The sequence below is a fragment of the Mauremys mutica genome, chromosome 1 (genome assembly GCF_020497125.1).
Source record: "Mauremys mutica isolate MM-2020 ecotype Southern chromosome 1, ASM2049712v1, whole genome shotgun sequence".
Classification (NCBI taxonomy): domain Eukaryota; kingdom Metazoa; phylum Chordata; order Testudines; family Geoemydidae; genus Mauremys; species Mauremys mutica.
The window spans coordinates 146,205,417-146,228,040 of record NC_059072.1 but is presented as its reverse complement, the minus strand read 5'-3'; the positions used below and the strand labels follow the sequence as shown (position 1 = coordinate 146,228,040).

General features: G+C 44.5%; 1 protein-coding gene across 1 annotated transcript; it reads left to right on the top strand.

Moving 5' to 3' along the window:
- The first annotated feature begins 2,774 nt into the window (after positions 1–2,774).
- Positions 2,775–20,417, top strand: LOC123349210. The gene is made up of 14 exons (XM_044987129.1): positions 2,775–2,968; positions 5,243–5,287; positions 6,616–6,660; positions 7,890–7,934; positions 8,231–8,275; positions 12,041–12,085; positions 12,213–12,257; positions 13,230–13,265; positions 13,842–13,886; positions 14,746–14,793; positions 16,084–16,131; positions 16,943–16,990; positions 17,452–17,496; positions 20,083–20,417. The coding sequence occupies exons 1-14, from the start codon at positions 2,899–2,901 to the stop codon at positions 20,145–20,147; spliced, it is 675 nt and encodes a 224-aa protein (XP_044843064.1). The 5' UTR covers positions 2,775–2,898; the 3' UTR covers positions 20,148–20,417.
- The last annotated feature ends 2,207 nt before the right edge of the window (positions 20,418–22,624 follow it).

Sequence of the window (22,624 nt, the reverse complement as noted above, 5' to 3'; positions counted from 1 at the left end):
CATTTCTTGTGTCTAAATGTCATCTGAGCAGGGAGATGGTGGCTTCCTATCTGTATTGAAACCCTGATTTGCCACCCTTTGAGTTTATACTTAAGATGGATCTAAAGATGATTGCAACCATAGAACCCAATCCTGCAATTCTTAACCATATGAGTAACTGCATTGACTTCAATAGGGCTACTCACATTAGTAAGGGCTGGTGGGTCAGGCCACTAATTCACTACTTAAGAAGATTCCCCAAGAGGAAATGAGACTGGAGTGACAATGCAATGATGAACGAATCTTTTGTATTGTTCTAGGCAGGAAAAACTATTTTTCTCAATCCACTATAACTAAGGGCAAGAAGTAAAAATCTCACCTTCTATACATGCATAGAGCACTGAAACCAAATATGATGACAAAACTTCAAGTATATGCAAGAGTGCACTGGACATAGCATCCATGTGATCAGAGAACATCCAGGATGCCATAACAAAAGACACAGCTGAGTGAAAGCAAAGTGAAAATGGAAATATTTTATGAGGACCCCCCCCCCTTGCTGTGTCTCTCTCTTTGTCTCCCTCCCCTGCAGCCACTGGTTGTTACTCCTTGCTTACAGTCACCAAAATCTGGAATTGGTTACTGTCCCTTCTGAAACTAGGTAAATCCAGGATTGCTGAGATCCACCTTTGGTCAGTTTCAAACATGGAATTACGCTTGGACTGGACAGATCATTTCATCGCAGTATCATACGTTGTTCTATATTGTGAACTTAAATGAGTATGGTCCTACTCGATGTTCTTCGTGTCAGTGTCTCTACGTGCCTTTTTTGTAACTCTCTCAGTTTAAATAAAATAAATTCTAATAATGAAATGAACACACCTGTAAAGTGGATCATTATAACTATAAATCTTCAGTTAATTAAGCTTTTGTTTCTTCAAAATTATTCACTGCAGCATAGAATTGTATAATACACATGGGCAACTTTTATTCATTACAGCCTGTTCTTCAACACTCTTACCTGACCAGATCAAAACGATTCAAGTGTTCACCACTCTCCTTGGGAGATTAGAGCACAGTGTAAAAGATCCACACAATTAGGAAATGTTTCCTGATTATCTAGACTTACATGTTCCCCTTTTTTCACATTCAACCCATTCATTCCTATTTATAGCCCCTTTCTGACACCCTAAATAGTTCCACACCCTCCTTCATGTTTAAACCAGTCCAATATTTTGTAAGTGGTTTGGACATAATAAGTATTGACTTATGCCCCCTTCCCTCCTAGTTTTGGCCTGACAACCCCAAACAAACATAACTTTTTCAAACTTTGAAGGAGGATTGTGGGACTTTTGTACCTGTGATTAACAAGTTCTGTGTTCCCACTCTGCTTCCTGCAAAACAGATACAAACTGCCCTGCAGTGTCTACACATTGGTTACCCACCAGATATGAGATGCATGGTTTATCCTGAGAACAGGCATACAAGAAATACAGGTTTTGTCAAAGTTAGAAACAATATTAGCAAGAATGGTAACCATAGTAAAATTCCCTGGTGTAGACACAGCCTATGACTTTGCACAGGAATGTAGCAAACTACAGTGTAGATGATGCACAGGAAGGAATAGGCTCCAGGGCTCAGATCCTCAAAGGTATAATTCCCATGGAAATCAATGGGACTGAGGCACCTAAATACTTTTGAGGATCTGGGCCCAGCTCCCTTCTTTGAGTTGTGATTGCTCTGCAGAGGGAACAGGAGCAATTAACTGAAAAATCTTATTGTTTTCACTAAAGTCAGCTGCTCTGAGACTAAGCCCTGGTCTATACTACAAACTTATGTCGGTATAACATTGAGAGATCCAGTTATACTGACCTAACTCCCAGTATAGATAGCACTGTGTCAGTGGGGGGCTTCTCCCGCGGACCTAGCTACTGCCAGTGGTAGTACGAGAAGGAGAAGCTGTCCCATCGGCATAGCGAATTATTGTCTGGTCTCTGACAGTTTTCTGAGCCTTATACCAACTCCGCACAAACTCGGGTGCTGGAGAGGTGAGTAGGACTTGCTTTTTACCTAACAGGGCCAATTTTAAAGAGTAGAATTTCACTTTAAGGACCTGTTCCAGTGGAATCAACAGGAGTTTTACTATTGAGTTCAATGAGTGCAGGTTCTAGGCCTAAAATTGTTTGGCCAAAATTTTCAGAAGTGGCATCTCACTTGAGGCATGTCATTTTGGGGTGCCCCAAAATTGAAGTATAGAAAATGAATGGTCACTTCTGAAAATTTTGGCCTTAGTGTCAGAAGAACCTATAGACTGGGGTAACCCAATTCCTGTCCTTAATGGGCTTCAGTTCTGTTTTTTCCTGTGTGAGCTAAAGAATCCTCCATTTCAGAAAGTGCCCCCATTCCTTTTCCCAGAGGTGGAATGCAAATTCTTAAGGGGATAATAATGCAGGAGATGTAGGCAAGTTGCTCAGTGAGTGACCCTCCCCCCAACTTAACTTGGATCCACTTTGCATTTGCAAACCAGTGACTGAGGAGAAAAACAGGAATTTCCACTGCCTGCTGTGCACATAAAATGTGGGAATGTGGTTTCGGGAGCTACTTCTGCCACAGGCAAACTGAGTAAGGTGCTTAACAGCATGGCTTCCTTGAACTACCTTGACTCATCCTTTGTTACCCTCCCCCATTCTACTGCCATCAAGATGCAATTATCATACCCCGCTGACCCCCCACCCTCAACTTCCCTATAAGGTTCTTTCCTGATATTGGGAGGGGAGGGGCCCTGACCAACAGGAATGATGCTACCTGCGGAGGCCAGAGGTTTTAAGTAGAGACAGAACATCTCCTCAACTGCAAACTGGCTGCAGTCTTTGGCTGTCATCTATTGCTGTTGCTTTTACTTCCCTCAAGTTGCTAACCATGCTGAAGAAGTTCCTGTTCACCTCGACCTTGTTAGGTTTGGTGCTGGCTTTCCCAAGAGAAATACCAGGTAACTCTTATGCTTTATAAAGAGAGAAGGGTAGAGAGATGGACACACAGAGGGAGAAGACAGATAGAGACACTCACCCAGGCAGATGTTTGGCTAGTCAATAGGTGTCAGCCTACCACCAAATCAGAAATGGACAGTGATATAAAATGCACTTGTATACACACATGCACACACATGCACACACACGATTCATAGGGAAAGACAGAGATCCAGAGAGAAGTGTTTGTGCAAATATATAAAGGGCATAAAGACACACACACACACACACAGATGGGGGAAGAGACACATGAAAGACAGACAAAAAGAGAAAGGACACAAAAAGAAAGTGAATGGGAGAAACAGGCATGGAGAGAATCAGAAAAAGGTGTACAGTTTGTATATTGTTTCCCAACTATTGTATTGCTCAATGTAATAGGCCCCTTTTCACGGTAGCTTTCCTGCTGACTCATAATTTGATATGAACTGTGGACAAGTTATTTTTTCATATCTAGGGAATCTGTTAACACCTGCTTGGCCAAATTAAATGATTGACTGAGACTGTGATCACATAGGGAAAGATCCCTCTTTGTAATGCATACTCTGGAGACTAAGAAATTTAGTAACAAAACAACTAATTTAAAGTGCCAGTCACTAGTACTTAATAACAATACCTGGCACTTAATAAACCTAGCTCTCAAAGCAATTTACAAAGGTAGGGAAGTAATTGTCCCTATTATACAGAGAGGTAAACTGAGGTTTAATGGGGTTAATGCATAGTCAATTTGTGATCAACTCAGGAATAGAATCCAGGTGTTCTGACTGCTATTCTAGTGCCTCAGCCAATAGACCACATCAACTCTTATTTTAAGGGCCCCATTTGCTGTTGTCTAGGAGGGACACAGTAGTTTAGCAATAACTAATTCCAATTTTCCCCTCATTACTTTAATTTTTAAAATGATCCCTAAATTCTCTATCACATACATTTTCAAAAAAATACATGCTGTTTAATCATAACAACCTACCTATGCTGACTGACGTGTATTACATTTCCTAAAAGTGAGATGGATTCTCTGCTGCTGAGGGGGGGTTGTCAGTTGGTGTCATCTAAGACTGAGTTCTGCCATGGTAGCAGAGAAATCAGGCTTGTTGGCCTGAATCTGCTGCCCTGTTTATATGAACTGCTCCTACAACTCTATTGTGGGGTCACAGTGAGAGCAAGGAGGGAAGCAGGGTGGCCTTCAAAGAGACATCAGGGATATCTGAAGAGATGAGGTGAGGCCCCATGGTTAAAAATCCAACATCCTTTTTTTTTTTTTTGAAGCTTTAACAAGTTTACAAATCCTAGCCATGTAGATATAAGAAAGTAAGAAAGAAAGAATCTGCTGGGTTTTTTTTTGCAAGTGAATGGGCTTTGAGTATTGAATAAAAAGTAACCAAATATTTAAATATCTATCTGCCCTCTCTCTATTTTGCTGGATATGTAATTGGTGTGTTAATGTTTCCATAACCACATCCTCCCATACTTTTTTGAACCATTCCTCTATGGTTGGCTTATTTTTTTTTCTAGTGAGAGGCTACCAATAGCCAAGCAGCTACTAGCAGATGAAAAAAATTCTTCAATTCTTCTTGTGTGACTGTTTCTGCTAGGAAGACCTAGGAGGATTACTAAAGGACCACTTGGCAATAATATCCAAGTATTTGTGATATTTGGATATGGTTTGCATCCCAATATTCTCTAATGATTACACATCCAACAAACAATGCAGGCAGAGCCCTTGGCAGTAGCACAGCCTCTCCCCCTCCACCCCCACCCAAAAAACCAGTTTCAATCTCCATTTTCCCAGCCACTGTCTCAAACCCAAATCATCTGTAACCCAGCCAGTGGGGGAGGGAAGCTCTTTGAATTATTCATCATCAGTAGCTGAGTCCTCTTTCTTTCCTGAGTGAGGAAGACTACTGATAGAAACTGATTATCTCTCTCTCCGCCCCGCCCCCCATTGCATGGAACCCACAGGCTATCAGGGTGCAACTACAGAAATATTCTACAGATCTCAACATCTCATGGACATGGGGGCATGTAGCCATTTGTGGGGACAAGGAAAAAGCCCTCAAGTGATCAATGGCTCTCTGGACAGAGGACTTCTCTGACTGTGGGTCCTTCAGACACAATAGGGCACTGAGGTCTTTCAGAGCCAGGCCACTTGCTGTGTGGATTAGAATTGACAGTAATTAATTCATTACCCCAAACTGTTTAATGAAATATGTTTAATTATTATGTATGGTTGTTGTCCCTAGATACGGTCACTTCTTACAGTGATGACACAACAGCAAGTCCTTCTGGTGAGTCCCCCTTCTAATACCTTAACAATCCATTATAAGGTATGGTTGATCCGGAATGGGACAGGGAGAGTGCACAGACCCAGAACTCCTTATGTACAAGTGATAGGCTCAGAGGAGTGTGTGGGATGAGGCCCAGCTCTGTGCTCATGTGCAAAGGGACAATAGCACTAAAGGAAGGGCTAGCCTCCTTCAAGATCTAGGAAGTGTGACTGGTACGGGTGTTCAAGGAGGCACTATGGCTGCTCCTGCCCAGTGCTAGCATAATTCCTCCAGCCTTCACTCTCGCAGTGCACCTCCTCCCATGCCTACCACTAATGTGGCTCTGGTGCTAGGAGCCTTAACTGAGCTCTTTTTAAATCTTGTGTAATTAACATGCTGAAAATGCATTTCTACTCTGAAAAGCGGTTGTATATAAATGGCACCTTGGGGCTCCATGGTCAGTGTCTTAGTGACTCCAGATCAAACGGTCTCCATTTACAGGTTAAAAAGTCCTTTTCTCTAACTGCCAGTCCCACAGACTCAGCCTGGGCTTGCAGTCAAGCTGGGCTCTTTCTTGATCATGCACCATCACCTGTTGATACAGGTTCTGCAGGCCAGTTATTGTCCTGAATGACAACTAAGCCAACTTCTTTATCTTCAGTGGGCTTGCCCAGGTGCAACTGAATGAAACTTGATAATCGATTCTACTGATTATGCACACAAAGGAGTGGAATCCAGCTCCCTCTCTCTGACCCCTGTTCACATTTCGGGGCTAACAGGAGTAAAAAGAAGCAAAACCACCTGGCTGGCTATTAGTCACTAAAGTCAGCAGGTAGAACTCAGAGTATACATAGGGAACAGCCATTTTTACACAGTCACTTTTCAGAGTAAAACCACACTTTCAGAACATATTTTATATATATCACTTTTCCTCCCAAAGAGCTGTAGACACTGGACAGAACAGCAGACAGCAATTGTAGCCAAATTCTCAAAAGTGGCCACTTGTCTTGGAAGCCTCTATTTTGGGGTATCTCCTGCAGAGCTTCTAAAACCCAATATCCAAAACCAGCAGCCACGTTGGAAAATGTTCACCTTAAAGTCCTCAAAGCACTGTATAAACATTAATGAAAGAATCCTGGCAACCCGCCTGTGGGGAGGGTAAGAGTTGAAACACAGAAAGCTCGATTCTACAACCTTTGCTCATGAGCTCCCTCAGAGGTCTCCTATCCAAATATTGCTCAGGCTTTTTTGACTTCATTGTGATATTCATGGAGATCCCAGCACTAAGGTGACCTACAGTTTCAATCATGTCTGAGAGTTTCCTCATCTCTTATGATTGGTGTCCCCAGATTTCACCACTTCCTACATAGTGGAAACAACATCACAGACAAATGGTGAGCCGTTTTTCTTTGATTTATCCTCTAAATTGCTCAGATTGGTGTCCATCTTATTCCTAAGCCTTTCATAAACAACCATGAATTGCAGTACAATATCTTAAAAATTAGATAAGGAAAAGATGTATTGGATCACATCTTCTCAATCCCCAGCATGGCTAATGCAGGATTATTCCATACACTGTATTAACCATGGCTAAGGCTATGTTTTAGTCACAGGCATTTTAAATAAAAGTCATGGACAGGTCACGGGCAGTAAACAAAAATTCACAGCCTGTGACGTGTCTATAACTTGTACTATATATCCCTGACTAAATCTTGGGCGGGAGGTTGCCTAGGGGTGCTGCAGGTGCTGGAGAGGGTGGCCCCGGACCCCCTGCTGGCGCTGGGGGAGGTGGGGTTGCAGCGCATGGCCTGGGACCACCACTGGGGGAGGGGGCTGGGGCTGGCAGGCTCCCTACCTTGCTCCATGCCTCCCCGGAAGCGGCAACATCCCTCTCCCTCAGCATTTAGGCAGAGGCATGGCCAGGCAGCTCTGTGCACTGCCTCTGCCCAGAGCGCCAGCTCTGCAGCTCCCATTGGCCGGTAATTGCAGCCAATGGGAGCTACAGAGGCGATGCCTGCAGGCAGAGGCAGCATGCAGAGCTGCCTGGCCACGCCTCCGCCTAGGAGCTGAGAGAGAGAGAGATGTCACCACTTCTGGGGAGCCCCTCTAGGTAAGCACTGCCCAGAGCCCTCACCCCCTCCCGTGTCCCAGCCCTGAGCCCCCTCTCACACCCAAACTCCTGCTGGTGAGGGGGGCACGGTGGCCTGAGGCTGCCGCAGCAGCAGCTGGCCCGGGGGCTACCCAAGCTGCTCAGACGGCTCCCAGGGCCAGCCGCGCCGGCCACTACAGGAGTCACAGAGGTCCCAGAAAGTCACGGAATCCATGACTTCCATGAACCTCCATGACAAACTCACAGCCTTATCCATGGCTTTTTCTTGTCCAAGTGACTCAAGTAATGGAACTCCCACAGCTTTCCTTGAGGACACTGATCCATAGTCTAATAGAAATTCATTGTTTGGAAATATTTTCAGAGACAGCATTTCCCCTTTTTTCAATTTCATCGCTGCTAATACTCCATTAGGATATAAGACAGTTTGATTAAGGTGGTGTAATCAAAAGTAATCAAGTCATTTCCCTCAAATGCTTCTAACATTTTTCTATCTCTCTTATTTTATCTCACTAGATTTCACCAGATTTTCTACTGAAGAGGCAACAGCAGAAACAGTTGGTGAGTCTCCTTTTGAAAAACAAGATGATTTAGTTTCCTAGAGACCTCAGAAAGTCATTGAGTCCTGTGGAAGTATCTTATGGTCCCTAAACCACTCCACTATTAACGATATTCAGCACTACAAGTCCTGTACAAAGATTAACTAGTGAATACTCCCAATCCCCCCATGAGGAAAAGGACCATTTGAAATCTTCTTGCACTTCTGTACTCCCAAACTCTGTCCATTGAGAAAAAAATAGATTCATTTCCCTCACATGTGCCTCAAAATTTTTACCATCTGCTGTTGGTTTCTGTAGACTTCACCACTTCTTACATTGAGGAGACAACGGCAGAGCCAAAGGGTGAGTCCATTCCTTTAGTGAATCTTCAGAAGTTTGTCTAGCTTCAATGCCCAAATCAGCTCTAACAGTTCAACACCGAGTATTAACTTTACATTTTTTAGTGATGGTGATTCCACCTCTTTCCCTGGAAACCACACCCACTGCTAGAGTTGCCAGCCGTCCGCAACTCCAGTTGGCACCACCAACTGGGCTGTTAAAAGTCTGGTCTGCAGTGCAGCGGGGGCCTGGGGCTAAGGCAGGCTTTCTACCTGCCCTGGCTCGGCATGGCTCCTGGAAGCAGCCACCAGATCCCTGTGGTCACTTGGTGCATAGGCAGCCAGGAAGGCTCCGTGCACTGCCCTTGCACCCGCAGGTGCCACCCCCACAGCTCCCAGCCAATGGGAGCTGTGGTGCCGGCGCTCAAGGTGGGGCAGCACACGGAGCCTCCCTGGCCACCCATGCGCCTAGAGGCCGCAGGAACCTGGCGGCCGCTTCCTGAGAGCCACAGTAAACACAACCAGGACCCCAAACCCCCTCCCACATCCCAACCCCCTGCCCCAGCCCGGAGTTTCCTCCCACACCCAAACTCCCTCCTGGAGCCTGCACCCCACACCACCCCAGCCGTGAGCCCCCTCTTGCACTCCAAACCCTTCATCACTGGCCCCACCCCAGAGCCCACACCCCCACTCAGAGCCCTCACTTCCCCCCATACCCCAACCCCAGCCCAGAGCCCCCTCCTGCATCCCAAATCCCTCATCCCTGGCTCCACCCCAGAGCCCGCATCCCCAGCCCAGAGCCCATACCCCACCCTGCACCCCAACCCCCTGCCTCAACCCGCAGCCCCCTGCTGTACTCTGAATCCCTCGGCCCCACCCCACAGCCTGGAGCCTCCTCCAGCACCCCAAACTCCTCATCCCTGGCCCCACCCCAGAGCCCGCACCCCCAGACAAAGCCCTCACCCCACCCACCCCCCTGCACCCCAACCCCCTGCCCCAGCCCAGTGAAAGTGAGTGAGGGTGGGGGAGAGCAAGTGACAGAGGGAGGAAGGATGGAGCAAGCGGGGGCAGGGCCTTGGAGAAGGGGTGGAGTAGGCGGTGAGGCAGGGTAGTTCGGTTTTGTGTGATTAAAAAGTTGGCAACCCTACACTGCACATTGAACTGGTGGCTAGCATATATAATTTTTCCTTTTGTTTTAGTGTGTTCTACAGCTTAAAGTTCCACCAGACATGTGGCTTTTTATAAATAACACCTTGTTACTCAACTTACTTGCTCCATGTGCATTTTGAGTCCCATCTGTTAGAATAAGAGCAAATACTAGAAAACATTTTCTCCAGTATTAACTGTGGAAAAAATGGAATTTTGTTTGGCTGTGTTCACACGTCTATTGTATTTACTTTCCAAGGCTATCCAACAGGCATGTTCATGGAAATAGAAAATGTTAAGGGCATATTAGAGAATATTTACAGAAAGAAAAATTCAAATTCATAATTGCTAACATCTGCAAAATACATTGATTCTAAGAATTATACTCATAGAATCATAGAATTCAAGATCAGAAGGGACCATTATGATAATCTAGTCTGACCTCCTGCAAGATGCAGGCCACATAAGCCGATCCACCCACTCCTGAACTAATTCTCTCCCTTGACTCTGCTGTTGAATGCTCCAAATCGTGATTTAGAGACTTCAAGTAGCAGATAATCCACCAGCAAGCGACCCCTGCCCCATGCTTCGGAGGAAGGCGAAAAACCTCCAGGGCCACTGCCAATCTACCCTGGAGGAAAATTCCTTCCCGACCCCAAATATGGCGATCAGCTGAACCCCGAGCATGCGGGCAAGACTCTCCAGCCAGACACTCAGGAAAGGGCTAACAATATCCCAACATTGACCCTTTGTACTAATTACCAGTGTGGCACGTTATTGACCTATTGACTAAACCCGTTATCCTATCATACCATCCCCTCCATAAACTTATCCAGCTTAATCTTAAAGTCATGGAGGTCCTTTGCCCCCACTGTTTCCCTCGGTAGGCTGTTCCAGAATTGCACTCCTCTGATGGTTAGAAACCTTCGTCTAATTTCAAGCCTAAATTTCCTAACTGACAATTTATATCCGTTTGTCCTCGTGTCCACATTAGCACTGAGCTGAAATAATTCCTCTCCTTCCCTGGTATTTATCCCTCTGATATATTTAAAGAGTGCAATCATATCTCCTCTTATCCTTCTTTTGGTTAAGGAAAACAAACTGAGCTCCTCAAGTCTCCTTTCATACGACAGGCTTTCCATTCCTCGGATCATTCTAGTGGCCCTTCTTTGTACTCGTTCCATTCAGTAAGAGAAGAGAAGCAATGCCATGTGACCTCTGTGTCCAATGAAAGTTAACCAATACAGTTTACATTTCAAATATTAAGTATCAGAGGGGTATCCGTGTTAGTCTGGATCTGTAAAAGCAGCAAAGAGTCCTGTGGCACCTTATAGACTAACAGATGTATTGGAGCATGAGGACTCTTTGAAATTTCCATTACATGCATCCGATGAAGTGGGTATTCACCCACGAAAGCTCATGCTCCAATACATCTGTTAGTCTATAAGGTGCCACAGGACTCTTTGCTGCATTTCAAATATTAAATCTAGAGACTAATCTTCAGAATGATTAACATTGAATTGTTATTATTCATCTAATAATGAGTATATTTAAGAAAATCCTAGACTGCTCATGGACAATTTATGAACAAAGAGGCTTAGTTTGTTGAATAAATGAGTCACTGAGAAGTAGTCAGTCAGCTTGATTTTTATTGACAGAATCAAGTGTTTTCCATGGTTAATGCTGCAGGAGAAACTGCAGTTTTGGGAGAGAGGGCTGGAATTCATTCTGTCTCATGCATCATCAGCAAATTTTCAGCTAAATTCAGACTGTAGAACCTCTAATAATAGATATGATGCAGCAAGAACACATCTAGATTTCCAGATCCCAGTTTGCAGCATGAGCAGTTAGAAAAAATCATTAGACTTATGTGACAGAGCTAGGCGGGAAATATTTTTCCCAATCCATGACAATTCTCGCGATTTCAAAAATGTCCTGTTCCGCTGTGGGATGGAATCAAGATTTTTTATATTTTTCACAAGAAAACAGAGGCAGACCACCAAACAGTCGGGTAATTATGGCTGTCACAGTAGGACAACCAGGTTCTTCAAGCTCCTGCTCTGCCTTAGCTGGACTTGAAAATAAGTCCCCTACATCCCAGGAGAGTGCCCTAACAACTAGGCTAGAAAGTCAATTTCTCACTCTTTCTGGCTTAATGAATATTCAGTTATTTACATATGCTCTGTAGCCCAGTCGTTAGGGCATTTGCCCATAAGTTAGGCAGCTTGGGTTCCAGTTCCCACTCCCTGTAAACAGCAAGAACTTGAACCTGCTTTTCCAATGTCACTTGTATGCTTGGTGAGTGCCATAATCACCAGACTATTGGAGGATGGGTACCTCTCTGACAAGGAATTTCACCCTGGACCTGTGAAACTTTCCCAGTGAGAGTTTTATTGAAGCCATCCCTTTTGTGAGAAAAGTTTCTTGCTCGATGAATCTGCATTTTCCACTGAAAAACTCTTACACACTGAAAAATTCCCAACCAGTTCTCGCAGTCAGAGGAAATATATGTGAGTCTCACACAAGGTCATTTTCCAAGGTGTGATTTTCAGAGTCTAACCACACTTTAACCTTAGCAGGCAGAGAAATGAGAAGATAATTTCTTGAAAGCAACTAATTGATCTTTTGTGTTGGCTTTCCCTAGATATAACCCCTTTTTATACTGAAAACTCAACCTTAGAGGCTACAGGTGAGTCAATCTCAATCTGCATTGTTTCTTGTCATTCCAAATCTAATCATGGAGAAATTCATTGACACACTTCATCTGTTCTTTGAATTTTCCAATATTTGGATGTTGTTTTATGCTGCTTTTCTAGAGGACCCTGTAACCAGTCTGAGTGGAGAATACAAGACTGGATCTGGTAGGTTAATTTTGTTTTTCCTATTACTTTGCTATCATTATTTCTTTACTGTTCACAGTTGAGGTGGCAGTGCTGCACGGGACCTTTTGTGGGAACTGATGCACACAGCTCTATCAGTGCCTCTCAGTCCTGCCACAATACCTCCTGTTATTTCCATTCTGAGACATCCACACGGCTCTGCCAATGTCCCTAAATCCTGCCCAGCACCTCTCACTATTCCAGTTCTGGACTCCCCACACTGCTCTGCAACTGTCCTCCAATTCTGCCCAGCAGTCCCCCTGCTATTCAAGCTTTGGGCTCTTCAGAGGCCTCTGCCAATGTCTCTCAATTTGACCCACAGATGCTCCTGTTACTACTTGTAACTTACTACCTAGCCAGAGGCGGCTCCAGGCCCCAGTACGCCAAGCGCGTGCTTGGGGCAGCATACCGCGGGGGGCACTCTGCCGGTCACCGGGAGGGTGGCAGGCAGGCTGCCTTTGGCAGCATGCCTGCGGAGGGTCCACTGGTTTCGCGGCTCCGGTGGACCTCCTGCAGGCGTGCCTGCGGAGGGTCCGCTGGTCCCACAGCTTTGGTGGAGCCGCGGGACCAGCGGACCGTCTGCAGGCACGCCTACGGGAGGTCCACCAGCGACCGGCAGAGCGCCCCCCGCGGCATGCTGCCATGCTTGGGGTGGCAAAATGTCTAGAGCCGCCCCTGTACCTAACTCTGCTAGTGCACCTAAATCCTAACCCGCAGCTGTCCCCTTCTCACTCTGGGTCCAGTTGCAAGCTCTCCTGGATGGCCAGTAGCACTGAAGTGCATCAGTATAAACACAGACTATACAGTATAAATCCAGACTAACATGGCTACCCCTCTGATACTCAGTATAAACAGATGATGAGGGCCACCAAACTATGAAAAATTCTATGGAAGAGAGTGGCATTAATCAACTCTCCTGGCTGATATGCATATGATGTGTTTCTTTTTCTCTAGCTGAACCTACCGCTTTTGTGACTGGAGAAGAGTTCAGTGAGTGTCCTTTGATTGCATGTATTTTTTCATGTCATATTTTGTCCTTGTGGTGAGCCATACAAAGCTTTTATAGCTTGACAGATGAACCATTTGTAGCTATCTGTGAGATGTGATTGATCACCTCATGGTATTGTTTCTGCTCCTTAGCTGAATGGCTAAAACATTTAAAAGAGAAGAATTCAGACTAACAAACAGCATTTTTAGACAAATTTGTGTTACATTGCTGAAGTGTCCAGTTTTTGTGAACATTTTAATAAATCCCCAGTAGACATCAGAATCCTCGTGAATATGACACTATATATAGCAACAGAATGATGTTTGCCCATTTATTTACCAATTTCTTTTTTCTTTAGTTGAGCAGCTTTACTCTGGAAGAAACTTTGGGGTATGCTTTACTTCAGAGGGTCTCAAGTGGGTATTTCCCAGTATTCGTATGTTCTCTAACTTAGTTACATTGACATATAGGACTACCTGCTGGCCATAGGCACCTACTTGTCTGGAGCAATTTGAGAGTAAATCAACTATCTCTGTTCTATATACCCTGTTGTATATACCATGTTGTTTCTTTTCTAGAGGAATCCAGTACCAGTGGGAGTGGAGATCTGTGGAGTGAGTACCGTAAGTCACTCCTGCATTTTTCTGTTACTTTGTTATCACAGTTCCCTTCTTTTCTCTTCTTGCTATCAAAGACCCTTATTCCTATTAATTCCTGTTCTCCCTCCCCCAAGAGTATCGCCATTGTAATTCAATCCTGTCCTGCACCACCCCTTGCTATATCAGTCCCGGGCTCCCCACATAGCTCTGCCAGTGCCCCTTAGTCCAGCCCTACAGCATCCTCTGTCCCTGAAGCCTTCTTTCTTCCACAGCTCTGATGAAAAACTACTAAATTCCACCGGAGACCATAAATCAGAATGACTTGTTATTAAACTTGTCCAAATCTTTTAAAAAATCCTGCCTCTGGGATTGGCTTGCTTAGTGGCTCCCAGCATCAGTACTTCTCTGATGGCCCCATCAGTTTCTGCAGAATTTGTTTCCATAAAAAAAAAAAAATTCTAGCCTTTCTGGTTGATAATAAAATCATTTTAACATGCACAGTGCTGTCTTCTTTAGGCTTTGGACAGCCACACACATAGCTCTTAAAGGTGTGAATTTTACCGTTCACCTCTGACCCCTAATAATGACAATTTAAAAGTCAGCATTTTAAACTTTCTCGTTGCCCATCTTTTAAACAAACATCCATTTACCCTGAGACAGTAGGCAGAGTTTCAGCTTATGGGCAGGGCTTGAATAGAATACCTTCCCCCTCCCCGCCCCCCCGCCCCCCCCCCGGTCTGCCCCTGGTCTGGACCAAGTTTTTCCACAAAGTGAAACCTGAAACATGTGTGTGTTTTACATAGGATTGAGTTTTGTTTTCAAGTCTTTGCACAGATCTTTTGATTTTCCTAGAATGTTGTTGTTGTTGTTGTTTCTTCCATAGTTGAAGCCAGCACTCTCACAAATGAAGCCTATCCAACTGGAACAGCCAGTGAGTTCCCTTTACATTCACTGTTTTATTTTTCCATATGTAATTGTCTTTATCCAACTTGCTCATTGTACCTCTCATTTCCCTAAAAGAGCCACCTGCACATAGTGACGTGGAGAGGAGATTAAGATGGAAAATTTTAAAGGTGTCAAATGATGCTTTAAAAATTGGGCTTGTTAGCTTTTTCTTTATTTATGACAGTGGTCCCCAACCTTTTCGTCTGGTGGGTGCGAGACGAAGGACTGTGGTGGTGGTCGAGCATCCACCGAAATGCCGCCGAATTTTGGTGGCATTTCAGCGGTGACGCCTCTCGATGACGCCACTTGTCGGTGGCAAGCGGCATCATCCAGAGGCATTGCCGCCGAAATGCCGCCGAATTTCGGAGGAATTTTGGTGGATGCTCGACTGCCAGCCAGGACATGGGTGCATTTAGATGTGGCACCCACGGGCACCGTGTTGGGGATCCCTGATTTATGATATATAAAGAAGGCTGAAAGGGCTGTTTGTCTTATTTTTTGTCTTGCTTTTTTTATCCTTAGCATTAATTCAAGTTTTGTCTCCTCTAGTTTGGCTAGAGGAATTCTTGGAGATCTCAGGAAATGTATATTGTTGGCTTTCCATACCATAATAGAAGGTGAAAGCTGGAGGGACTGTTCATTCTTTAATAAAGACTTCCTTTCTTCTGAGTGTTAGCTACTTATTTGAGTTAAATAGACATTAACCAAAACAAAAATAATAAAAATCAAAGTTGTAAACAGTATGACTGAAAAATCCTTTTCTCAGCGGCACTACTTTCAGTCTCTTGACTCTTGTGTTGCATTGTTACTAATTATCTAATCATCATAGATTCTTCTGGACTGGACTGGACCTGAATTTCTAATAAAAACACAAAGGGAGGGGGGGGGTAATCTTCCTAAAAAACATACCATAGAGGCCCTTTTTGTGTTTCAGCTAGAAGGAAAGAAAAGGCACAGGTTCAGCTTTTTCCTTTGTTGATTGCTATAATAAACTGGCTGTGTTTGCATGAAAAATCCTGTTAGCAGGTGCTGATATTTTTGGAAGAGAGTTCTGTGGGTTCTGCTAACTGGCATTCAGTCCTGCCCCTGCCAAAGTCTGCTAATGCCCCATAATCTTGCCTTGCAGCCTCTTTGCTGCCCTAGTCGTGGGGTTCCCAAACAGATCTGCAGTATGCTCCTGAATCCTGCCCTGCAGCCCTCTGAGGTTTTATAAAGAATTTTTCTTTAAAATAATGCAACCATACATTTCCCTATAATTTTGATGTTCTTTATACAGATGAATCTAGGACCATCTCCACTGAACTATATACGCTGGATGGACCATGTAAGAAGTCTCTTTTTTATGATTTTAATTTAGTTTGCAAACTACAGTTGTCTATGTCTAAATTATTCCCCATAACAGATGTCCTGGCACTGTCTACCTTTATTCTTTGAAGATCAATAAACATCAATTGGAATGTAAATGACCACAAAGGTTTCCTGATCGTGAGGGGGCATCAATATTTGGCCCAATATTTTTATTCAAGATATACAGAGGGCATAAAATTTGTGATTTAGGAAAATATTGTAGAGATTACCTTTTTGTTTGTGTTTGTACAGCAGCTAGCACAGCGGGATCCTGATGCATGACTAGGGCTCCTAAGTGCTACAGTAATACATGTGATATCTAAAAATAACAGTCATATTATTGAGGACCTATAAACTTATCACAAGATTCTGATTTAGATTCAGAAGAATGCAGCTCATTAACAGCATATCATAAAGTGAGATGTTTGATAATATCTACAGGAGACGTATGAGTCACAAGCACAGGGTGCTACCAGTGCACCTCAACCCTCACCTGCTGCAATCCCTGCCATTTTAGTCCTGATTCTATCCTGCTCTTCCTGCAACTCTGCAAATGCACCATAGTTCTGAAATGCAGAATGCCAGTCCTGGGCTTTTCACACTGCTCTGTTGATGCCCCTCAGTTCTGTCCAGCACCGTACACTGGATTCTCCTCAGAAAACCTCATTATAAATTGAAGAAAGGTCATAGCTAGTGAGAAAAGTGGCCCAATAAATTGTAGAGAGGTTCGTTGTGAGGAAATGACCCTATGGATTTTCCTGATATTTAAATGTTCTTGTTTTCTGCAGCTGAACTCAGCACCAGTTTGAATGGAGAATCTGTGACTGAGGGACCACGTGAGTTTTGCTTTCTGGTCTCCTTCTCTGGTGTTGTCTCTGAATAATCTCCAAGGTCCAGATAAATGGTCCCTAGTTGGAGGTTATTTGGGATCCAATGGACTGAATTTGAGGTTCTCTATACTTCTGAGGTTGATTTGGTTGGATGGAAAGAGAGAGGCAGAGGTAGTGTCATCCTTGGATGGGTTAGAATCTTCCTAGCTGGCTCCTTGCATGGCTTCTTCTTCCAAACAGATGGGAAATCATAACTGCGGTGAGCTAAAAAGTCCCCTCTAGCCCTTTTGGGGGCATCCCTTTTTTCCATCCTCTACCCTAGTCTCCTCTCAGGCCTCTTCTCATTTCCACCCACTTCCCCAGGCACAACAGTGTCCTGTTTGCCTGATCCAGACGTTTGAATTTCTCACTACAGCCTTTGGTGAGGAGAATCCCAGAAAGGTGACTGTTTGGTTTTCTCATTACAGAGGGCTCCAGTAACACCCAGGATAATGTGGGAAGTGACCAGCCGTGTAAGTAAATCCTGCTCTGCTTCTTAGCCTCCAATGCTCTTTCCCATCTTACTCACAAAGTTCTACCCCACCATTCCCTGAACAAAGGAACCCTGAACCCTAATCCCTCTCTGTGCATGAGCCCTAAATTATAGGATTCTGTGCCAACCAAAGGGACATGTTGCCCCCTTTCCATGAGACATGAAGGCCAACATTTTCAAAAGTGACCACAAAATTTTGGGTCCCAAATGGAGGCAATTAGATTCCTCAATATTGGGAACCTCAAAAGGGAGGCACCCAAAATCAGTAACATAAATATAATCTATCTAGCCAAGTTTTATAACAGTGCCCACCACCATAGTATCTGCAAACCTTTTAGAGCATTCTATAATCAATAAATGGGAGCATAACAGAGATATGACTGAGAAATCCACAGCTCTCTGAATACACAGATTAATCTCTTTGTGACCCTAATTTCAGATTAATCTCTTATTTCATACTGGGGGGATTCCTCAAAACTTTGTAATTCAGTAGAATTTTCCTCCTTTCTTCTCTTTATTTTTAGAATATGATACACAAATAAATCCAGACTGAAGAGTCATAACCCACCTTCCAGTGACATCAGCTTTATCACAGAAACATTTGAGTCTTTTAGAACTACATAGCATTTAACATTAGTTTTGTAGGCTATTGTTGTTAAATTCCTAGGAGTATTTTGCATTCTGTGGTACTTTGATTCCTACTTGTGTTTTATAATTTATTAACAGGGTGGGAAAAAGGCAGCTTCTGAGTTTTAGTCCCATCCCCATTTTGTTCCCAGGAATATAAAGAAGATGAGACTTCCTGCAGGTCACAAACAGTTGCTAAACCCAAACTCCTCCAGACTTTTAGGGGCTCTGATTGCACCTTCACACATAGCTATTCACAGCCTCACATAGGCTCCCAGAATCCTCAGTGCTGAGTCCCAAGATGTGAAAAGTTATAAGATTTTATACATAATCAGTTGCCTTTAACCCTGTAAAAAACTGGCTGGTCATCTGGTGGATGGAACCTGAGGACAGGCTAATAGCTAAGGCTTTTGGGTGGCCACTGGGAAGCACTGTGGGGAGGAAACATTTCTGGCTGCTGATAGACAGGTTGTGTTAGGACTCTCCTGACCTGCCTTTTTCCATGATTTACCAGGCCTGAGTAACTAGTATGACTTGCTTGCCCCTGCTGCTGGTTCCTGGCTGCTATCTCAGCAGAGAGAGAGCTAGTTGTATTAGGAGAACAATACAGGAGTGATCAGAAACTGGCAGGCATGTGGTTCAGAGTGGCTCCAGGAAGAGAAGCAGGACCAAAGGCTGTAGGCCTAGAGTAGGCTGGAGCTCAGATATCACAAAGTGGGGGGTGGGGATAAGATGGGGTGTTTTTTGTTCCCTTTGGGGATGGAGAAAGAACAGGAGTGGATAGGGGAATGCTGGGAGGACATCATCTTTGGGCCTTATGGGGGTAAGCCACTGGATTTAAAAGTGATAAGAACCCATGTATTTCTGCCAAATGAGTAAATTAATGGAAACCCTATCTCCTAGAACTGGAAGGGCCCTTGAAAGGTCATCAAGTCCAGCCCCCTGCCTTCACTAGCAGGACTAAATACTGATTTTGCCCCAGATCCCTAAGTAGCCCCCTCAAGGGCTGAATTCACAACCTTGGGTTTAACAGGCCAATGCTCAAACCACTGAGCTATCCCTCCCTCTTGGCACTGTTGTCTGGTGATTAGAGTTTGGGGGTGAGGAGAGGGCTGCAAGTGTGGATTTCTGAGTTCTACTGTCATTTCTGGGAGTGGCGCTCTGCCACAGGCATGCTATATGACCTTGGGCAAATCAATTTGGCCTTGTTTTCAGAGATGCTGAGCTCCAAAAACTCCAGCTCAACCTGTGAGTAGGGTTGTCAGGTGTCAGGTTTTTTACCAGAATGCCCAGTCAAAAAGGGACCTTGGAGGCTCCAGTCATCACCACTGACTGGGCTGTTAAAAGTCTAGTCAGTGGCACAGAGGGGCTAAGGCAGGCTCCCTGCCTGCCCTGGCTCCGCGCAGCTCCCAGAAGTGGTCGGCATCTCTCTCCCACTCCTAGGCTCAGGGGCAACCAGGGGGCTCCGAGCACCGGCTCCACGGCTCCCATTGGCTGGAAACCACAGCCAATGGGAGCTGTGGGGGTGGCACCTGTGGACAGGGACAGTGTGCGGAGCCGCCTGGCTGTACTTCTGCTTAGGAACCAGAGAGACATGCTGACCACTTCCAGGAGCTTCCTGAAGTAAGTGCTGCCTGGACCCCGCACCTCCTCCTGTGCCCCAGCCCTAAGCCCACTACCGCACCCAAATTCCCTCCTGGAGCCTGCATCCCCTCCTGTACCCCAAACCCTTGCCCCAGCCCAGTGAAAAAGAGCAAGCAAGTGGGGAGGTGGGGGAGTGGGAAGAGCAAGTGACACATGGAGGGGGGGTGGAGTGAGCAGGGGTAGGGCCTCAGAGAAGGGCAGGGGTGGGTTCTTCGGGGAAGGGTGTTTGATTTTCTGTAAATCAGAAAGTTGGCAACTCTATGAAATTCAGGCCCTCACCTGCTCTGATTCCCAGTCTACAAAATGGGGACAATAACATTTGACAACCTCACTCTGAGCAACTTGGATGAAAGTTGTTAATTATCATCATGAAGAGGGTGATCATCTGAAAAAACATAAGAGGTGACTGGAGCTGCGCTGCAGCCTGGATTAACTGAACTGGTGATGGGGTATATAGGTCAGTGCTGAAGGATAAGCGCATGGCTGGACCCGTTAGATCTGTGTCAGAGGTGATGTGCATTGGTTGTACTGCAATTATATCTGAAAATGCTCAGAGTTGGTATTATTTCTTTCTATAACAGATATAAGTTTTGTTTCCCCATGTCTGTCAGTAAGATCTGTTTAAATAATAAATATGCCACAATGAAATTAATGACTGTGTGACATGCACTGTTTACACTGCATATCTCTTCCATGTTCAGCTTTCCGCTGGATGCTAAGAATAATTTCCTGGAACAGATTCACCATCCTGCTAGTATTTTATGCCCCCTTATTTGTAATCTTTTACTATAACGTTGTGTTAATAAATTGGCATCATAAATATTTTTTTAAAATATTAATTTAATAATTCTTTTCATTCACCCTAATCCTTCTGAACCTCCACAGCAGAACTGTAAACTCTGAGTGTTTTGTAGGAAACTGGTCATTCCACAGACTGAAGGGACATACCACAAATTAAAAAACAAAGCAAATGATAACTATTCAGACAACTTCCAAATATTATGGCTGCATTGAAGAAAACTCAGCTCTGTGCACTGCTGCCATCTAATGTTTGAAATAGGTCAGAACTACTCATGTGTAGATCATTGTAACAAGAGCTGAATCTAAAGGTATGAGATGCGGGGGGTGATGTATTTTCACCATTGCCTCCTACTGTCTGGGCATGTGTCAGTGCTGCATCTGACGAAGTGGGTATACCCCTCTGATACTTGAGTGCTGCTCATGTGTATATCCTTCCATTCTGCTAGCTGGCTGAGTAGGACTGCTCTATTAGGGATAGTATAGGCTACCTCGTATGTCTCCTCTGCATCTGGGGTACTTGGAACAATCTGCTGAAAACTTTTGTTTGAGCTGTTTAACCCCTTTTGTGACTGCTGATTTGAAGAAAGAAATCATTTAACCTCAGTGAGGACTAGTTGGTCCAAGTCCCCGAGGAATAGGATTCAGAATTTTTCATCTATGAGCTGCTGAGTCCAATCTGGCCCACAATGGAAATGACCAGAATTCATTCTTGCCTGATATGAAATGAGGTAGTGGGTCTCAGACTCTTGGTTGAACAGGTGTGTAAATTACAAAACAAACCCACCACACAATCCACTGATTGCCTTCAGTCCCCTTGTAGCAGGCCATGCCCATTCTGCAGCCAATCTGGGGCTAAAGAGAGAACTTCGGCCTCCAGAGACTGTGTGAAGTCACTCAAAACAACACATGGACACACAACTTGGAAAATGTTTTTTAAATGCTCGTTTTTTTTTAATTGTACACCTTCTAGAGGAACATCTGATTCATCCCCCTTAAGAACCAAGCCCATTAATGATGGAATCTTCAGGGTGTTTTCTTATGTTGCCAGCTGGGCTTTCTAATGAGAGGTTTCACACACTTTTGCCCACACCGTTCAATTGCACAACACTTCAGGCTTCCTTTGCAGTCTGCATCTCCCCTACAGGGTGCAGCCAAGCAAGGATTCTGGTGACCCCGGCCCTTGCTTTCCTTCGAATCTGAGCCAGACTCAACAGATGAGTCATGATTTGGACGCCCACGTCGTGGGGGTCCCCTGTGCCGACCAGGTCCCCGTGTATTACCTCCATGGACACTAGGGCACAATCCAGGCTTCACTGTCACAGCAGAAAAACCTGTAGTAAAAGTGATCACAAGATAGATGACCATAATGGTCCCTTCTGGCCTTAGAATTTATGAAATGGAGAATGATACATGGCCTGGAACAATCCTGTTTCAATAATCTATTTCTACTTCATCCAAAGAATAATTATTACATTACTCTGTCTTCAGATTCACCATCTCCTCCAACCCCTTGCAACAAAGCTCCCTTACCCACTCTGAACAGCTGTTCCCTCCCTACAAGAGACTTGACCTTCCTTCCAGACCCTTACACTCCTACACTGCCCTCCCCCATAACAATAGCTACTGGAGTCCATGGATGCTGACACATATCATGTGAAGGGGCTGTACCTTTTTTAATCCTGACCCATGTCATGCTACTAGGGCTAGAAAATACAGTTTGCTTTTTTACTAGCACTCCTATGCCACAGAACTTTATTACATAATTTAATGTTTGTCTTACTGTAGTACCCAGAGGTCCCAAGTGAGATCAGGACCCCATTGTGCTAGACAGCATACAAACACAGCAAGACACAAACAACTTGTCACAAACAGCTTACAGTCAAGATACAGAGAAAGGGATGAAACATTAAAAGCACAGCGATGACTGGCAAATGTCTTGTTAGTTGCATGAGGTTTGTATGTGGGGGCACTGTTTGGTTTTCCTTTCCCCATCCCCTGTTTTTATTTTTAATATATACTGGGAATTAGGTGGAGGT

Bases quoted from the DNA above. Each gene is read 5' to 3' on its own strand.
- LOC123349210 (XM_044987129.1), top strand. From the start codon at position 2,899: ATGCTGAAGAAGTTCCTGTTCACCTCGACCTTGTTAGGTTTGGTGCTG. The intron at 5,288-6,615 runs GTGAGTCCCCCT...TGGTGTCCCCAG, and splicing joins CACAACAGCAAGTCCTTCTG to ATTTCACCACTTCCTACATA. The intron at 6,661-7,889 runs GTGAGCCGTTTT...TTATCTCACTAG, and splicing joins AACAACATCACAGACAAATG to ATTTCACCAGATTTTCTACT.